Source organism: Neovison vison, chromosome 8 (genome assembly GCF_020171115.1).
Source record: "Neovison vison isolate M4711 chromosome 8, ASM_NN_V1, whole genome shotgun sequence".
In the NCBI taxonomy this organism is placed as follows: domain Eukaryota; kingdom Metazoa; phylum Chordata; class Mammalia; order Carnivora; family Mustelidae; genus Neogale; species Neogale vison.
The window spans coordinates 18,038,722-18,059,506 of record NC_058098.1 but is presented as its reverse complement, the minus strand read 5'-3'; the positions used below and the strand labels follow the sequence as shown (position 1 = coordinate 18,059,506).

The 20,785-nt window shown below is 43.0% G+C and overlaps 1 protein-coding gene across 4 annotated transcripts in view; it reads right to left on the bottom strand.

The window, feature by feature from the left end:
• CHD6 (chromodomain helicase DNA binding protein 6) overlaps nt 1–20,785 on the bottom strand; it is a 193,133-nt gene that overhangs the window by 115,342 nt on the left and 57,006 nt on the right. For all 4 annotated transcript variants that reach the window (XM_044263020.1, XM_044263022.1, XM_044263023.1 and 1 more), the window contains one exon: nt 15,676–16,196. In XM_044263020.1, the coding sequence (XP_044118955.1) occupies nt 15,676–16,196 (521 nt within the window). The remainder of the gene's footprint in view (nt 1–15,675; nt 16,197–20,785) is intronic.

Genomic DNA, 20,785 nt, shown 5'->3' with positions numbered 1-20,785 from the left:
CTCCAACACGGAGGAACAAACAAAGGTTCTACTGATCAGTTCAGAACAGGAGACACAGGTGAAATAATTTATAAAGATTCTAAATTTTTGCAGGATATTCATGTCATGTTATATAGCTCTTCACTAAGAAAACTGTAAAGCAATTTACATTCTATGAAGCGCTTGTGTGTTCCACATCTCATTTCACTACTAACAACCCCAGTCTCATGAGGGAGTCAGGGCAGGTAAATGAACCTCAAATTCCAGATAAAGAAAACAGGTTCAAAAGCTGCAAAGGTCCCAAAGTCACCAGCAGAGGCCCACGCTCAGCTCATCTGACCCACGGCCTGTGGCTTTTAACACCATATTTTGTTTTCTGTCTTCTTCTTAAACCCTAGTCTCCCTTTTAATGTAAAAACTTCAAATCTCTTTTAATGTTATTTGAATCTCAAAATAATGACCAAAAGAAGTAGCAACAAAATATTCCAATGACCCAAATACAGAAAAATAAATCCACAAATCCATAGTTGTTGACAGTTTTTTATATGGATCTCTTAACAAAAGAAGGTTTGTGCTTAATTTTTTGGACACAAATTTAACAATAGCTGATTAATATACTAAGAGTCACCATAATACAGTCACATGTTCAGGGCCCAGTTTAATCTTTAGTAAAATCTGAAATCCTTTCTCCCAACAACTGAAATCAATTTATCTGACTACTAAATATAACTTCATTATGTTACAAAACTCTGTCTACATATTTACTCTTCATTATATGTATTTATCTGTATATATACTAAGAAGTACTCAACTCAAACTCAATCTCAAACCTAAACCACGATCAAGCCACAATTAAGGAACAGAACCTCCTCAAAATATGCATCTTTACTACATGATCTGTATATATTTTATATTTGCCTTCCATTTTTCAGAATCACATTAAATAATGAGTAATAAGGACAAGTTACTGAGGCACTTTCAAAGTCAAGCCTGGGACACTACTAGATTTTCCTAGCCAGAAGCTGGGGCCAGGTGGAGTAGAGGGAACAGCTTCTTAACTACATGTTGGTAAAACAGGAAAACAAACTGGTGAAACCTGCTTGCTTATTTGTGGGTAAGTTAGAAAATACTCCAGCTCGGAAATCTTCTGAGTGATTCCTGTAGGGTTACCTTTGGCAACAGACTCAATTTTGAGTTCCAAAAATTCTTCTTGGAGCTCTTCAGATAGTATCAGGAAGAAAAGATTCTTTGTAAGCTTATAAATGGGATTTTCAAATAGGACACAAGAAAATATCACCAAATTCATTCTCCAGGAAGAGTAGATAAAATGTGTTTTCTCCCTCTTTGGAATAACTTCTGAAAACTTAATGCTTGAGAGTTTTATCAAATGAAGACATTTAACCTCCAAATTGTTCTACCTATAGACGGATTCAGTCCATGGAAGCTTGTTTGCTCCCTGAAACCCCAGGCTCTTCAAAAATAGTGGTCAAATAACATGTAATAAAACTACGTATGTATATACCCTCTGATCTAGCAGTTCCATTTATAGGAATATACTCTAAAGATACACCTCCAACAATACGAAAATACATACGAGTGAGGTTACTCACTGCAGCATTATTTAGTAACTGCAAGTTAATAGAAACTATCTACATAAAGAAACGAGAGTGAACAAATTCAGACACCTACAGTAGAGTACTATGCAGCTGTAAAACTACTAAGAATCCCACACACCGATGTGGAATGATTTCCAAGATGCACTGCTAAGTGTGAAAAACTAAATGCAAAATGGTCTATTATGCTACCTTTTGTGGAAGAAAAAAGGGAAAATAAGAAAATATGTCTATTTGTGTTTTAAAAAGAGGGGCACCTGGGTGGCTCAGTCAGGTAAGTGTCCAACTTGATTTCAGTGCAGGTCATGATCTCAGGGCTGGGAGATCAAACCCACATGAGGCTCCATGCTGGACGTGGAGCCTGCTTGAGATTCTCTCCCTCCCAGGGCACCGAGGTGGCTCAGCTGGTTAAGCAGCTGATCCTTGATTTCAGATCAGGTCATGGTCTCAGGGTCCTGGGATGGAGCCCCACGCCAGTCTCCACGCTCAGCTTAGGATTCTCTCTCTCTGCCCCTCCCCACGTTTGCTCTGTCTCTCAAATAAATAAATCTTAAAAAAGCAAACAAACAAACTCTCCCTGTCCCTCTAAAAAATGTAAAATAAAACTAAAAAACAGGGATGCCTAGATGGCTCAGTTGGTCTGACTTCAGCTCAGGTCATGACCCCAGGGTCTGGGATTTAGTTCTACACCAGGCTCCGTCTGCCTGCCACTCCCCCTGCTTGTGCACACTCTCTCTCTCTCTGGCAAATAAATAAAATCTTAAAAAATAAAATAAAAGAATTACAGGAGGGATGTACCAAAAAACAATGATTATCCATAAGGGATAGGTGGAGAGAATGGGTTGGAACAGATACAGGAAATGAGTGACTTCTCTTTGACGTCTCTGAAAGTATCTTCTTCTAAAGATTTGAGTTTTAGAAGCATGTTGAAGTTCTACATAATAAAAAATTAAAAGTTAAAGGTGAAAACAACCTTAAATCAGTCCAAGTATGTCCCTTCCTTCCCCCACATTGTATAGAGGGGGGAAATCTCATTAATTTATGAACACAGTAGTTGACCATTGAGCAATACAGGGGTTAAGAGAACCAACTTCCTAAACAATCAAAAATCCTTGTATAACATGTGACTCCTCAAAAACTTAGCTACTAGTAGCCTACTACTGACGAGAAGCCTTAATATAAACAGTCAATTAACACCTATTTTGTATACGTATATTCTACTGTATTCTTACAACGAAGTGAGCGTATGTTACTAATGAAATTTTAAGGAAGAGAAAATCCATTTACAGTACTATACTGTAATTATTACGGAAAATCTGCATATAAGTGGATCCATGCAGTTCAAACCCGCGTTGTTCAAGGGTCAACGGTATTGGACTACATACCTTCAGCTTTTGGGGCAGTGAAAAAATCCTGGCCTTTTTGGTAGGCATATGGGTGAAGCAATTTTGAAGCCATTTTAGATGTGATACGGGATTAAGCAAATGAGTAAATGTGTTGATGTGAGGAGTCATGGTTCTCAATGAGGAAGAGGGAAGATAGAAGTATGAAATGTTGTTAAGGCGAGGAAGATAAAAGGGGATCTGAACTGCAGGCATTAGCAGGGACTCAGGGTTTCTAAAATAAGCACACATATGAACACATGCATATAAATGCGCACACGGGTATTATGGATGTATCATGCATGTGTGCATATAGGTGTTGTACATGCAAGTAATCTGCACATGTATGTGTGTGTTCCTCCTCGCTCTGACAACTGAAAGAGCCAAAAAGTGGAGACGTCGCAGTCACAATAGAACGACCCACCCAGCGCACACACCTTGGTCTGTAATACCAAAGTTCCTTCCAGAAATAGCCAATTCCAAGGCTGAGGTAGGAAGATATGAGATGAGCCTGAAACATTCTTGCTATGTCAGAAAGTAAAGGGGTGCTCAAAAAAATGAAGGCAGCTTGGCGAAAAGACACAGGAGTAAACCTGAAGAGCTCTTGTGGGTCAAAACTGGGACCATCTGAGCACCAAAGCAACTAAAGACTGTGATAAGTTACGGAAACTGAGAACAACAGGAATCCAAACCAATAACGGATAGACGGATAAATAATGAATGTGTAAGGGAGAAGGGAGAGCTCTTGCTTCCTAAAGAGCCCAAATGGTAATAAACACAGAGGAAATGTGGAGGTGGAAGATCATTCTGCAACCACTAGAGGAAAGATGAGTCCAGTCCAGACCATCCAGGAATGGATGACTGTTGAGAACATGGGAAGATGAGCAGGATTTTTGCATGACCTTTAAGTGTCTCCCCACAGAGTGCTTATTAGCTGCGAGTGAACAAAAGCAGTCAACTAGACAATGGTTAGGGAAGAAAATGGTCCTACTACTCTTAGGAAAAACTCACGGGAGTACTTAGGGATAAAAAGTCAGGATACATGCACCTTATTCTCAAATAGTTCAAGAAAAAATGTAATTACTTTCATATATACCTATGCCATGACTGGAGTGGATACTGTGTGTGTTCAGCATTGTTTTGCTGATAACCACTATGGAGCTTCCAGACTACAAAACTGGGCAGAAGGTCAGGCGGGACTACAGTACCCTATTCCTTTTACCACAGTGACTGATCCGGGGATGGATACATGACCCAGCCAGGCCAACTCAGCAGTCCTTCCTTTAAAAAAAAAAAAAAAAAAAAATTGGCAGGACTGCATAGGAAAATGAGTCTCTTTCCTCCTGCATTACAAGGTTGTTAAGCTGTGAGCCCATAGCTGCAGGCCGCCGCAGTTCAACCTCCAGAAGAAAAGCAAAGGATGGAGCTGACACCCAGAAAGATGCAAGGGAGTGTTGGAGGCAAAGAACACTAGCAGAATCCTCAATTATACTTCCCGGTTCTGATCCTTAAAATCAGTGAACCCTCTGTTACTTTTTTTTTTTTTTTTTAAACTTAATTCAAGTTGGGTTTACGTCACTTGTAACCAAGGGAGTTCTGTATAACACAAAGACCTAATAATACTCTCACCACTTAATGGCACACAGGGCTAGATCAAAGCAATTTCATTTTTATAATCCTCTTTTCTAGCTTTCAGGGTTAGAACAAACTAACTTGCAAGGACAGAAAGAAAAATGACAGACAAGATTTTTGAAGCTCAAAGCACTTATTTTTAGTAACAGAAGTCAAACTTGATTTTACAATAAAACATGTATGTACCACGCAAGTAGGACAACTAACCCATGTAACTAACAACAGCTGATTAGCAGGCCTCGCCCCAAAGCTCTCCAGATGTCTTCTACACAGCTTCATCAGCCAAGAAGGCTTTCTACTTCTTTACTTTCTGCAGTTTGTATTAGGAAAATAAGTAATTTGGGGGCCTTCTGAATAGGAAACTACAATACAGTAGGCACTTACAGAAAATTATATAAAAGCACTAGATAGACAAGGCTTTCTCAAACTTTCCTCCCAGCCTCATCTCCAATTCCCAACCTCCAGGTTTCTTTGGTAGAACTGAGAGTTAGAAACTTAGCACCAGATCTGAATATGAGAAAGATCTGGGTATGTGTCACAACACTGTTCTACCAGGAGTCATTCATGACTCTGCCTCCACAGATTCCAGATAGTAAGAATTTTTATCTATCAAACCCCACTATTTCAAAATAATTCATCATCCCATTTTTATTTTTTATTTTATTTTTTTAAAAGATCCTATTTATTTATTTGACAGACAGAGATCACAAGTAGGCAGAAAGACAGGCAGAGAGAGAGAGGAGGAGGCAGGCTCCCCGCTAAGCATAGAGCCCGATGTGGGGCTCGATCCCAGGGCTCTGGGATCATGACCTGAGCCAAAGGCAGATGCTTTAGCCTACTGAGTCACCCAGGAACCCCATCATCATCCCATTTTTAAATTAAAACTTATAGAATATCCATTAAAATCAGCAAGAAAAATCAGTTACTGCCATAGGGAGTTGCTGTAATTCCCAAATTCAGAACTGAAAAGAGCACATGATGCCAGTTATTACCTTCACAGACATGCACATGGCTGGGGAGCACACAGCCCAGGAACTGCCTCCACTCCAGGAACAACCCTTCAGAGAAGCTTCCAGTCCAGGCCTTGCCACAGGCCCTGATCCTCCTCCCAGAAGGACATACTGTAAACATGGATATTACCCCCAAAGAGCCCCCCGTACCCTTACTGCAACTTTTACTTAATGCCCATGTTGGTTCAGTCTATACACCGAGAACTAAGTTGGCAGAGATCGCAAAAATGCTGGTTAAATGGAAAAAAAAAAAAAATATATATATATATATATATATATATATACACACACACACACACACAGAACTGTTTTGGTACAGATATAGTCAACTGCACACAAAATGAGAAGCAAATCTACCCTGTCCTCTGTCCCTTTAACTGTTACCACTAGCACCATCAAAAACAAAGATTACACTAGTTTGTGATATTATCCTAGCAAAAACATTACATACTTATAAGATAAAAAAGTACAGTTTTAATAAGCAATCTTATTAAAAGTTATAAAAGGGGTGTTACATGCAACTAATGAATCTGAACACATCAAAAACTTAGATGTACTATAATATGCTGGCTAACTGAACATTTTTTAAAAAGTTATCAAAGCAAATAAAATTTCAAAAAATATAGGATTTCAAATGACAAGCCATGCCTACTTCCACCAAATCCCACTTTCTAGAAAGAACTGCCTTTGAATGAGAGCACCCTAACTCCAATGTGTTCATGCCTCTAGTTCTCCACCTGTCAACATTAAGCAACAGCTAGTGACATCCTGGTAGGAGAGCTGATTAATTTAGATCTTACGTATCTCCCCTACTCTCTCCTCTACTCAATATTTTTGTTGCATTCTTTTAGTTTAGGCAGTATGTTTTAAATTTTCATTAATTCTTTCTTGTTTTCTGACTGCTCCTGTTTCATAACTCATCCTTGTTTTGCAGACAAAATACCACCTTGAATCTGAGGATGCAAATTTAACATCTTTACAAGTTTTTTCCTGGACTTCTTTCTTTTGAGGACAATTGTTCTGCTCACTCCCCTTTCCTCTTCTTTGCTGCTTAAAATTTTCCTCTACGGCCTCATGATCTTTGGTGGATTGCTCTTGTTCAAAATGAAGGAGGTTGAGGGGCGCCTGGGTGGCTCAGTTGGTTAAGTGTCTGCCTTCAGCTCAGGTCATGATCCCAGAGTCCCGGGATCCAGCCCCACATAGGGCTCCTTGCTCAGCAGGGAGCCTGCTTCTCTCTCTTTCTCCCTCTGCCTGCCACTCCCCCTGCTTATGCTCTCTCCTTCTCTGTCAAATAAATGAAATCTTTAAAAAATAATAGAAAATGAAGTAAAATGAATGAGGTTGATAATAAAGGTAGCTGGTGAGACCAAGTCTCACCCCCGAATGAGAAGCCTGGCTTAGTACTCTGTACACACAGGTACAATACCTTTTAGGGTATTGGCAGGGAAAAGGCAGAGCAATAGCCTTTAGTCCTTTCCTGTTGATGGGAGTCTCCACATGGGAGTCCGAGAGCATCCCCCGGGGCAAACTGCTCAATACCTTTAGAGTAACTACCTGATTTCAGCCTGGAGCTGGCCAGCCATAAAGCCACTACATGCAGTCCCTTCAATCACCTTCACTTCTGGCCTGCCTCCCACCCCTTCTCCAGGGCTGCCAGGTCAGGTCCACTGTGAGGAAGCAGCATTTCTATCTCTACTACAAAGAGCTCCTGCATGCTGGGATCCCCCCACAGCATCCATCCACCAGTATGATACAGTGGCCTGCCTTGCCCAGAAATTCACATTTCTCATCTTTAAAGATATATTCCCCTCTGTCCTTCCTGGCATTTCGCTATCATTTGGTTAAGAAGTGAAAATAAAAGTATGCTCAGTGGCTGTGTTCAAACTAGTAGCTCTGGATTCTCCCAGGAGCCATCATTCTTCCTCTTCCCATGAGCAGCCTGCTGTGAGCTCTGAAAATGATCTGCTATTCACCTGACCCAGAAAACCCTATGAAATCATGCAAATCAAGAGGTTCAAATCTTTGGTTCACTCTACGAACACACGTGAAACTGCCCAGGCCATCTCGGGTGGGCAAAGCCCACCCCGAAAAGCCCCAAGTATGTGACGGCCACGCTGTGCAGAAGCGGGGAGAGGTACTCGGGCGCTACTGCCTGGGGCTGGGGGGTGGGCCCAGGCTGAGGAGCGGGGCTGCACGTGGGGTGCGGGGCCCACAGCAGTGCTGAAGTTTTACCGCACGGGCTTAAAAATGCTGAGAATAATGCTGACTTAAGGGTTTAGATGCAGATTCTCTGGCCATTGAGCACACCCAGGTGAACAAACCCCAAGACGCGGCGCTGAATTTACACAGTTCACAGTCAGATTAACTCGCACACGAGCTCTCCTGGGACCACGAGGTGAGCCTTTCTGATAAAGAGCAGACCGTTCCTAAACCAGCAGAGGCGGCTGCAGAGAAGAACAAGATACTCCAGAAAAAAAACAAAAAACTTATGGCCTGGGAATCATTTCCGCATAAAATAAATGCAAGTAAAAGCAAATGCAGGAAAAAAAAACAAAACGAAACCGGAAAAGCTCCCCCCCACCACCATATTTATTGAAAAATATTTATTTGGTCTTTTTGCTTTAAGTCTTTTCTTGTCTATTAACTCCTTTAATACCTGGCTCCGTACTCACCACTTCCAAGGGACTGACTCTGGCACAACTGAAACACTCTTGATCTGCCAAATCCTTCCAGTTCTTCTGTATACGGTTATACTAGGGCCTTCTGCTTGTTTATGTTTTTGCCTGATTTTGGAACCCTCGCAGGGCTGTTTCTCTAACCCGTGAAGCTCCTCTGAGACAGGGCGGAGCACAGACGACGCTTCTATGCCACCTTCCTCCCTCCACTACCTGACTCCCACCGAAAGGACTCATAAATAAAGGCACGCAGGAGGCACTACAAGATACAGAAAAAAGAGGCAGGTATTCATCCAGCATTCGTATTTATTAAGTGTTCCCTTCAGATTCAGTAAAAGCCCACTGTGTACCCAAGCCTAACTTAAAAAGCCCTGAGCACGACAGAGTAATAAGCACCCCAGGTGCTCCTAGAAAAACACGAATGGAGACTCAATCCGAAACTTTGGAGGTGGGTCTCTGGCACTGTCGTTCGCAGCTCCTCCGTACTCCCCATAAAGCCCAGTGGGTTCCGAGCACAGGTCTCTACTCAGAACTCGTAAGTCTTCACATTGGTCTTCTTCCTTCTAATAAGCGGTCAGAATATAAAAACAAGTCCCCCAACAGAAAGAATGCTGTCAACACACACTCTTGAGCCTAAGCCCGGCTCCGTTCAGCAAAGATCTGCAGTCTCCACAAAGACGGGTGATTGACCTTCAAGCAGTGACACGGAGCTGGGCTGAGTTTCACTGCCCTCCTGCATCACAGTGGTGGTTGACTCACAGCTCTAAGGGTTATGGAACCGGAAGGTCTGGGCTTAACTTCCTAGAAGCAACCCTTCAGAAGGAAACCAGAAAAGGTAAAACCTTTCTTCCAGGATACTACTAGACTTACTAGATTTGGGAAATAATATTCTGTTCTGGGTTGACAAGCCAAAATAAAGGGGGTAAAAGCTGAGGTCCCAAACTTGGGGTTTGTTTTGGAAAAAAAATCCCCAAAAAACCAAAACCAAAACCAAAACCAAAAAAAACTGTCATCTAACAAGCAATTCTCAGGCACAGCGTGTCTGAGAATTCAACTCAACTCTGACACTATCTACCTGGAGATAGCATCAGATTCCACAGGTTGTGGACGCTCTGCCACAATTCTGCCCCTACCTGGCCTCCCCACTTCAGATGCCAGTCCCGAGTCCAGGTTCACCTGTGCTTCTGACCAATTGCCATACGCCAGAGGTTCCAGTGACCACTCCCCCCCATCCACCCACTCTCACCCCATGTTCCATTAATTTGCTAGAGCAGCTCACAGAACTCAGGAACACACTTACTTACATTTCCCAGTTTGTTAAAGAATATGACAAAAGACACAGACGGACAGCCAGATAAGGAGATCCACAGGCGAAGTCTGGGAGGACCCTGAGCACAGGAGCTTCTGTCCCTGTAGAGCTGAGCTGTGCCACCCGCCTGGCACGTGGATGTTATTTACCCACCTGAACGTTCCCCCAGACCTGCTACTTTTGGGATTTTAGGGAGGCTTCCCCACATCGGCATGATCAATTCTTAACCCCACTTCCAGCCTCTCTCCCCTCTCTGGATAATGAGGGGTGGGGCTGAAAACTCTAAGCTTCTAATCGTGGTTGGTCTTTCTTATGACCAGTCACCATCCAGGAGTCTACCCAGAGTCACCTCACCAGAACAAAAGATGCTTCTAGTATTCTGATCGCTTAGGAGTTTGCAAGGGTTTAGGTGCCTCGTGTCAGGAACAGGGTCACAGACAAACGGCAGAACAAGGAACGCTCCTCGTGTTCTCAGCACTGCAAAGATTACAACAGTTTCAGGAGTCTTGTGTCAAGGACGGGTCGAAGACCAAATGTTAGAATAAGAGAGAAGACTGGTATTTCCATCACTCGGGAATGTACAAAGGCTTCAGGAGCTCTGTGCCAGGAACCAGGGCAGAAACCAATACATGTAGTTCTTACTACTTCACAGGCTCATCACACCGTTCGTCTCTTTTCCTCTTTTTGGTTTTCCATGCCGAGCACATGTTAAATATAAAAATGTAAATATGTTCCACTTTCCCAGTGATCTTTTATCTGTTTCTCAAAGGATGGTCTAAGAACCAAGTACACTTTAATTATCTGGCAAGCTTTGGAATTTGTAGGTTCCTGGGTCCACCTCAGACCTAATATAACACCCGCTCTGGGGAGGTAGTCTGGAATCTACTTTCCTAACAAGCCGTCCAGGTGATTCCTTAGGCACAGCAAAGTCTGGGCTTCAGAGATCCAAGCAGACGCTCCTCCACATGGGCTAGTTCACTGTTCAGTTTCTTTCTTTTCTTTCTTCCTTTCCTATCCTTTCCCTTCCTCTTCCCTTACCCTTACCTTTACCTTTTCTCTCTTCCTCCCTATCTCCCTCTCTTTCTTTAAGATTTTATTTATTTAGAGACAGCGAGAGAGAGCATGCGCTGGGAAAGAGGCAGACTCCCCGCTGCCGAGCAAGGAGCTCGATGTAAGGCTCGATCTCGGACCCTGGGATCATGACCTGAGCCCAAGGCAGATGCCTAACCAACGGAGCCACCCCAGCGCCCCCACTGGTCAGTTTCTGGACATAAGTTTCTGACATAAGTGGAAACTCCAAAGCTTGTGCTCTGCCTCCAACGAAATGAACACTAACATTCAAGACCCTGGCTTAAAAAAACTACCTCCAGCTCCATCCAAATGTTCAGCTCCTGATTTGAGAAGAGTGCAGCCTGAAGGCCATCAACCTAGTCCTCAAGCAGTCCTCCTAGATATGGAGTAAGAACACCAGATGGCCTCACACACGCTGCAATGGGTCGTCTTTCCTGCTCATCGAACCATGCTGTGATGCCATGAAGCTAACTTTTACTAAAGGCTATTTCAAGAAGGAGAAGTATGAAATTCCCAGGCACGCAGAAGCATCTGATCCTAAAACTGTTGCTGAGGACAGAATCCATTACATCTTGGAAGGTTCCATAGTGAGAAATTTCTTTGGCCGCCCTAAGGAAGTGCCAAGGTGCTTTCCTAATACCGAAGCATTTTCCCAAAGCCCTATCGACATTCTGTGGCCCCCAGGATTGGACTTGCTGCCTGCCTACCTTTCTGATGCCCTTGCTGCAGCCAGACAGGCCCTGTGTGTCTACATCTAGATAGGTCTGTGTATGTGTTTGGGTGTACAGGTGCATGGGTATCCTTGTCTATATGTCTTCTTACACCAGTGGCCCCTTCCTCTTTGGGAAAAGGTACTGTAATTAAAAAGCTGTAAAAGCAATTAATCTATACTCAGTGAAATTTACATATCAGAGTCAGGGAAACGACAGCCTTAATATGGCTTCTTCCTGGAAGAGCTTTTTTGCTTAAGTTTTACTCAATAAAGAAGTGCTCAAACTCCATGTCAGTTTGAGGAGAAAGGACGAGATGGTAGTTAAAAGTTAGTTTCCCCCTTCTCTTACTTGGGCATCACTACTGACATCACCCTTGAAAAGGACAATCTGCTAGGCTCTGTCACCTGTTCAGAAGAGGAGACACGTTCGGTTATCTGCTTGCTGTCTCAAGTGCAGGAAAAGCAGCATGGGAAAAAGCTGGAGCTACCTCACAGTCTCTAGAGGATTCGAGGACACTGTGGGTGCACAAACTGAAATTCTACAGAAGAAGGGCCATTTCCTACAAATAAAAAAAATAATTTCTCTGACACTGGAATCTCCCCACCATTTTCCTTTCCCAACATTTCCCAGTGAGGCATTAACAGGTACGAAGTTGTGGGAGAAAAAAGTGGGAGCCCGGAGTCAAATCCCAACAGTGCTGCCCATGAGTCTTGTGCCTTAGACAAGTTATTTTTAAGATGTTCATGTCTTTAGTTAAAGTCGAGACACCACCTACTATTATTTAACAATGGAAAAAAAATAATGGGTCTTATTTTACATGGGTCTTATTTTCAGGGAAAAGAGCTCTATTCATTTGTTCTAGGAAAACAAATTATATACATAAGATATACAGTGTATAATACATAATCATATATAATATACAAATATGAAAAGTATGTAAATTATATATTATAATACATAAATACAAAAACACTCTTAATGTACCGAACAACCTGGCAAACCTCTCTGGTGACTGACCCCTAAGAGCATACGAGACAAAGCACAGTGGTCCGGACCTCAGGCACTTAACTGATGTTGATGAGACAAGTCGTACACAATGACAGCTTATGACTGAAAGGCACCATCTGCGAAGGGCAATGTACAGGACTGGGGATCAGGAGGTCTGAGTTTATGACACACCCCTGTACACAAGTCATTTCTCAGTGCGTCTCCCTCTTCCTGGCTGCAGTACGACAGGTCAGACTCGCTCTCCTCAGTCTTCCCAGGGAAAAAGTCTCTGATTCACAATGCAGAGCAAGGCTCCAAGTGCTATGGAAGAGGGGACACGCCAGCCCACTGGTTTGGGGAAGCTCTATAGAGAACCAGGACTTGCACTCAGATCTGGAAATGGAAAGGACTTGGGGTCCTAGGAGAAGGACAAGGGCGTCATGTGGGAGGAATATAGCAAGAGCGATCCAGAAGAAACAAGACAAGTGTCTTCAGGGGCCAGTGACAACAGTCTAGCTGGTGAGGTCGCTTGTCAGAGACCAGAAGTGGGGCAGGGTCACACTCCAAAGGGTTTAAATAACAGAGAAAGGAGTCTGGACCTTGTCTTGGAAGCAGTAGGAACAACCAGAAGTCGCAGAGCAGGCATAAACTGTTGGAGGAAATCTCATTCCCCGGTCCCCCGGTTTTACTCCTGAGGAGGGAGTAATACTGGTGACAGACTTTCAGCCCTTCTTCAAACTCCTCCCACGTCTCTGATCAGAGACCTCGGGGACTGGAGAGACTGGGAAAAGGAACAGCGCAGACACCACCCAGCACGTGCTCCAGGCTTCAGTGCGTGCGGTTCTGGGGGACAAACTCAACGGAGGGAGTAACAAGCAGCCCCATTCCAGGCACAAGATGGCGGAGGCTCTTCAACCCGGTTTATAATAACCGAGCTGATCACTGCAACTCCATCTTTGTTGACTATTTCCAAACTGATTTGGAAAGAAGAGAGGATGAAGGCATTTGATTCACCACCTTTTCCAACTATAAACAGAAATAAGATAGTAACAGTGCTTCTCAAAGATTCACCGGTGGAAGCTGGCAAGATGAACCAAGGGTGGAAAAGTCCGGAAGCCTTAAATCAATTATGGAGCTCCCATGATAATCCAAGTGCCCAGTGAATGATCTGCAACTACCAATATACCAATCAATACCTACTCAAATCAAAACATGCACCTGAGCCAATCTGCAAGAAAGCAAAAGAGAAGCATAAAAAACTGAGACTCAATTCCCAACATTTTTCTTCAATTAATGTCCTTTCATAACTAAAACTGCTTCTGTTGACCAGTGGGATCTTTAATTAAAGGAACTAATGCAATTTGCTAAATATATAAAGGACAAGACATGAAAGGCTCACCAGGGCAAAATCCCACCAAGCTACACAGAATTCTATCATGTTACAAGTCAATTTTACATAGGCCCCAAATCAAGAGAGAAAGCCTCATGTAACTTGCCCGTGTTGCTGAAGAGATAACCAGCTCTGCCAGTATCTTCTTAAAGGGTGTCTTCTGCTGCTAGAAGTCAACAGCCCCTGAAAACATTGCCAAGCACTTCTCCAGCTCACTTATACTGTATACAGCTTACTAAGATCATGGACAGTGATTAACAGTATTGCTACACATATACAGGACACCTAAAGCTGTTCTGTGAAATGCCTCCTTGTGGCCCCCAAATTATGGCAATGTCTATACGCTCATCTCCGTGTTTCATAGCTCACACTAAGTAAATGTGAAATGCTTTAAGCAGGTAAGTAGGAGAGACCAGTGCCAGTGAGCTCGGATTCCTATGGCTTTCTAATCCCTTCTGCCAACAGACCAAATCCTCAGCAGAGCTGTGAAAACTCTCCCCCCATGACCCTAATTCTAAAACACTATCCTCAGGAATTCCTCTGTTCTCTCAAAGTCACCCCACTAGCTCACATCTGCTGCTCCTTCGCATGTGTTACTGCCCTGAAGAACCACTTCAGCTTCTCCTAGAGATGAGAGTTAGAGCAGAAGACACACATGCCACGCCACACACACGTCAGAGATCAGAGTACGCTCACTTGCTTACCTAAGAAACAGAGCCAGCAAGTTTCCTCTTAGTGAAATCCTGATTTTTACCTACCTTTCTTAACCTTCGATAAGGTACTTTAGGTCCTGTCTATAAACTACTACAAGCGTCTATGATAGATAAAAGATGCAATCCCCTGCCATGGAGAAGGGAATGAGTATTGTAAGGCAGCTTTAACTTGGATTATGAAGTTATATCTGGTCCCAACAAAGTCCTTTGAAAACGAACGGAACTATATGGTAATTCTGAGTCATGGCGTAAACCATCCAAAATGCTTTCCTTTCTTTAAAACTTACTTCCTCCATGCCTGACCCCATACAGGTCTGATGGGTCTCATTACTTTACATTAACATTCCCATCAATCTCTGGGTTTTTATGGGTGCTCCTGCTCTACCTTCTGCCTCTGCACTGTGATTTTAGGAACTTAAATTCCTCAACTTCCTTTTAACTATGTAGAGGTTACATATTTTTTGCTTTACATTTCCGTACCAATTTTAAATATAATGTTCTGCATGAAGAATTTAGAGAGACAAAATAAAAAACATTCCATTTGTACACAATTGCAAATACAGAGTTTCCTGGGTGAAGAGGACCTGTGGATGCTGACAGAATCTCTAGCCGGGATCCCTAATGCCACCCACCGCACGCCCTCTGAACTCTCCACTGGGGTCTCTACTGGCCTCTAAGCAGCCCCCCTTCCTGAGCACCCCCAGGCGTCTGGCACTGCGGTAGATCCTGAACAAGAGAAACACGCCAGGAGTGGCCCCATACTAGAGAGTGTGTGGCCAAGGGAAGCCGGGCAGTCCTCTCCTGTCTGCGCACACCCACGGCTCCCCCAGACTGCCCGAACACTGATTCCCGGGACCGGGCACAGCCCTGGGAGCTGTCCCTCGACCACTCCACATTGCTGCTGTCCCCCAAACTACTGCCCTCCCTGTGTTGTACCTTGGATGTCCCCACCCTTATACCCTGTGTGTGCAAAGGTATTTTCATTTTTCTTAATCCAAAAGGAATGTAAGAAACGGCAGGGCCAGTACTGAGGTTATCCTTCTCTCATCAGGAGGTGAGAAAGTGGTTCATTTTGGATGAAGCAGGAGAGCTCTGTCCAGGGGCTGGAGTAAGGCCAACGGCAAACCATTCTGTGCACACAGAGCCAAGCATGCCAGGGTTTGGGGTTGGGGGGCGCTTTGGGGGGTGGGGAGAGACGCACCTGGCCTTCTTGGACTTCGTCCTGCCTATGGAGTCGGCACTGCTCCTCTTCTCTTTGGCCTCCTTGGTGCCCGAGGCCTCCCGGGGCTTCCGCGCTTTCTTGGCTCCGTCCTTCTGCTTAGGCTCCTTGGGCTCCTTGGCCCTTTTGGGCTCCTTGGCCTTGCGGGGTTCCTTTGGCTCTCTAGGTTCTCGCTTCCTCTTTGGCTTGGGCTCCCTGTCCTTGCTTCCCTTTGCTGGACCCTCTTGCTCCCCTGGATCCTTTTTCTTCCTTTTTTTCTTTACTCCAGTGCCTCCCCCTCCACTGTCCTCCATTCCATTATGGGATGTCATTTTCCTAGGAAAAAGGGCCTCGGCTTCCTCTTCTGCAGCATATAGGTCTTTCTGAGGCAGACAGTGACTGGCAACATCTTCGATTTTCTCTTCCTGATCAGTGCTGCGGTCAAACGGGGAGGGGGATTTGTAGTCAAAATTGACAGAGGCATCAGACATTGGGGAGTGATTCAGAACTTTTAAATTTGACAACTGTGAAAAAGAGAGAGAAACAAGAACATTACTTTTCCATTGCACGCTTCCTACAAAAGTGTTACGACGTCTGAATGCATGATTTATTCAACCTTTACTGATTTCCTACCATGTGTTAGTTCTTCATGTGCTGGGTCTTGGGGAAATTGTGGCAACCAGGACACACTTTATTTGTGTTTGCTTCTGCCTTTGTCGACCTGCACCAAGCCACTGTTAGCATACGAAAACAAAAAATTTGTATGTTTGGGAAAAAAAAAAAAAGAAAAGAAAAAAACAAAACCAAAACCCTACCACTCTGAAGGATTTCCATGTTGTGCGCCAAAATCTGAAACACCTTAGAAGTCCCACGTCTTGAACAGACAATGATGATGTCCCACAAGGTACCTTTGGATCCCAGGCACACAGCTGACCCAGAATGGCATTTCTCACATGAGCACACAAAAGTTCTGCTCAAATGTGCTCGTAAATAAAAGTGGTATCACTGGATGGCAAGGACGCAGCAGCAAACTTAGCGTGGTGCTGATTTCCCCAAATCTTTGCTCTCACTTATCTTCAAGCTGCATCAATATTCAGCTGGTTTGATTTTCAACATAAAACCTGGATCATTCAAACCTACATCTTTTATTTCTCCTCTGTATGATCACCTAAGCCCCCAGATACAGCACCTTTGGCCACTTGTAAAGCAAACAAACAAACAAAAAACCCCACCAAAAAAAATCCCTGCCAATATAGGAGAAAGCTTTATTGTGACAGACGCTGAAGGCATCTTCCTAAACAGGAAGTTCTGAAGCTGTTTTTGAGCACCATTAAATAGAGGTGCAGCTTCCCAAGGTGGCCACTTTCAGGAAACATCCCTTTGGAAGGAGAAGTTTCATCTCAGACTTTCAGGTCTAGTTACACAGAGTGTATCTGTCATTTCACCACCAAGCTAAGGTTGGCAATAATCCGATAATGTGGGTGCTGGTTTCAGGAAATAATTTAAGGAAAGCCTGGGTAGGACAAGCAGGCTTTCCAGGAAGCTGGCTACAATCATCTTGGCGTGATGGCTTAAAAACAGCACCATTTGTGACTAGTCCGCTCCCCTAACAAGAGGCTTGGTGTGTGCTAAAGGGCACAGACACTTGCCTAGGTGGCATGGCTTCCTTCCAGTGTTCTGGTTACCCAATCTGTGCTCAGACTTCCTGGCCCACCCTGGGAGTGATGGAGTGCAAAATTCAGCTGCATGTTTCCCCTCCTGGGTTTTGCAGCTCCCTCCCCTCATCCAGTACTCCCAAACATAACACTGAGAATCCCAGGAGAAAAAGATGAAAGAAAAGAAGGATTTTTTTGGATCTTTATCATAAATAAAGTCTAGTGTCATAAACAAGCCTAAGTCCAGAAAGAATTGGTCTTTCTGGCAGCATTTACTACTTGAAAGACAGAAAGGAAGAAAAAGAAAACAATACAATTCAGTTTGACTACCTCACTGCTGACTCAGTGCTTAGGATGGCTTAGAAAAAGGAGAAGCTGCGAACTTAAAAGGAATTTAAAATCACCACAAGAAAGTGGTCCGGATGGTAGATTTTATGCTGCACTTTTTACCACAATAAAAAGAAAAAAAACAAGGCAATAAGAAACGTAAGAGTGCGTAACAGGTACCCTGGTGAAGCTCGAACCTGAGAGGACACAGCCATCCCTGGGATATTACTGAATTCTGTGCCAGGGACACCTGACCCTCAGGAAACAAGATATTGCTTAGTGTGCAAGGGTGGAAACACTAAAAAAGCAAGAGATACAAGTTAGTTTACTAAAGAGGCTTTCAAAGATGACATATTCAAGACCAAATTCTACCAAGGCAGCTCTCTGTAGTTTTTATAAAAGTGGGACCCTCTTTTCAACTCGTACCCCATTTCAAGGTCTATCTTTTGAAGGCTAGGGCCTTCCAGAGCTGAGGCAGATGGAGGCAGGCAGTGGAAACGGTATATTCCATCACTAGGGCAGTAACAACAGCAACAGCTAACATTTGTTGGACATGTATCATACGGATATACTCAGAATTATGCAAACATGCTTCCTGATATCTCTATCTTTACAACAACCCTGAAAGGTCAGTATAAAGACACAAACAGACAACTACTGATGTTCGGTGATATACCCACAGACATACACCTAGGGAGTAAAGGAATTTGGATCTGGACCTTTCAGCCAAGAGCTAGTGTTCAATTCACTGAGAACTTTATGACATACATCCCAGGAAACCACAACTGCTGGCCACAAGACCAGTGTGACTGAACTTCCTTAGAAATGTTAAATGGACTTGGCCTATACAACCATTTTGGGAAAAGGTCAGGTAGTTCTTATAAACATAAACATAGAACTAGTTGACATCCCAGCAACTCTACTCTGAGGAATCACGAATAGTTACCTGCTTTCATTTTACAGAGAAGACAGGTCAGAGAGATGAAGCAACTTGTCAAAAGGTCAGATTCCAGGGCACCTGGGGGGCTCAGTCAAATAAGGTCTGCCTTTGGCTGAGGTCATGATCTCAGGGTTCTGGGACAGAGCCCTGTGTCAAGCTTCCTTCTCAGCAGAGAGTCTGCTTCTCCTTCTGCCTCTGCCTCCCCCTTATCCCCTGGCCTGTGATTTCTCTAATAATGAAATAAAATCTTAAAAAAAAAAAAAAAAAAAAGGTTGGGATGCCTGGGTGGCTCAATTGTTTAAGCGTCTGCTTTTAGCTCAGGGCATGATCCTGGGGTCCTGGGGTCGAGTCCTGCATTGGGCTCCCTGCTCAGTGCAAGCCTGCTTCTCCCTCTGCCTGCTGCTCCCCTTGCTTGTGCACTCACTCTCTCTCTCTCCCTGGCAAATAAGTAAATAATTTTTTAAAAAGTTTATATTCCTAAGGAGTGGCAGAGCAGGGACATCCTACAGGAAGAAGGGAACCCCAAGAAACACAGCACAATTAGTCAATGTTAAAAAGGGAGAAGTATCCCAAGAGGAAGATATTAGTATTGAAAAAATAAAACTAAATCCCCAAATTCAATAACCCACCTGAAATGTTTTAAGGCACCTTGCTGGGGGACTTGGAAAAGACATCTGCTGAGGATTAAAAAATTTAACAAAAAATATTTCTTCCATGTGTCTCAGGGTCAATGGAAGAGTCAAAGGCCTCAATAAACTGTTTTCAGCCTCTACCAAGAAAGACAGTAAATCACCACTTGGAAAATAGCCCTAAAGGGAACAGACTGGCAATGATGGGCACAGTACCAACAATATTTCACAGTATACTGACAATTTACTAAACAGAGATGAGCACCTAGAACACAGGATGAAATGGAGTGGCCAGCTATAAAAAAACAAACAAAAAACAAAACAAAACAAAACAAAAAACCCACTTAGCAATACTAACTCATTAACTGCAGTATTAGCACTAAAACCCACTTCTTTGACTCAAAATTAGCAACCTATGATATTCCTGGAAAAGACACTTAAAGATACGAATCCAGATAAACTGGATTTGGGTCAGCTGTAAAGGATTTAAGAACACAGAGCGATTATTGCCTAGGTCAATGGTTCCCAAACAGAGGTCCAAGGACAAACCAGGGTTATTCCCCCAAGAATCACTTGAGTACTTGAAAGTCAAAATAGACTCTAAAAGAAAATCACCCATGGAACAATATGGACAAACCTTGAAAACATGCTAAGTGGAAGAAGCCAGGTACAGAAGACTACATATTGTATAATTCCATTTATATGAAATGCCCAGAATAGGCAAATCCAGAGAGACAAGAAGTAAATTAGTGGTTGCCAGGGCCTGAGGGAAGAGGAAATAAAGAGTGTCTGCTAATGGGCATATGGTTTCTTCTGGGGATGATGAAATGTTCTGGAATCAAATAGTGGTGATCTATATACAATCTTGTTACTATACTAAAAACCACTAAATTGCACAACTTAAAAGTATAATAGAATTTACAGAATATGAATTATATCTTAATTTTTAAAAATCCAATACAAGAACAAATCAAAAATGGTCCTCTCAGACATCGCTGACAGCTCTGTCAACTATTAAAAAGACTTCTGCAGGGAACATAGTAACAATACCAAAATTTTAATTATGGATATGCTTTTAAACTGAGTGATTTCTCTTTTACAGCGCAAGCTAAGGAAACATTTAGGTTCTCTGAAGACTTAGAATATCTGATACATAATTTCTAACGGGGGGGGGAGGGACACTATAAATAACCTATATGTCAACCTTTAGTAAAATGTTTAAATTAACAGCACATCCATTATATGGGATAGTATTATGCAGCCATTGTTACATTATCATATTGTATCATATTATTATTAATTATAAAGTTTTAGTTAACATAAAAAAAGTCCACAACATGTTGGGGGGAATCTATGATCGAATCCCATTTTTGTTTTTTAAAAATGCTATTTTTCAACACTAGCTTTTTAAAATAAAATTAGGACCATACCAGAAGTTAACCATCATTATGTCTGGATGACAGGACTGTGGGTAACATTCACTTCTTTCTTTATAACTTTCTGAAAATTATTGTTTGTTCCCATTTGTCTCCCATGACGAGAATGTAAGCTTCAGTAACTGA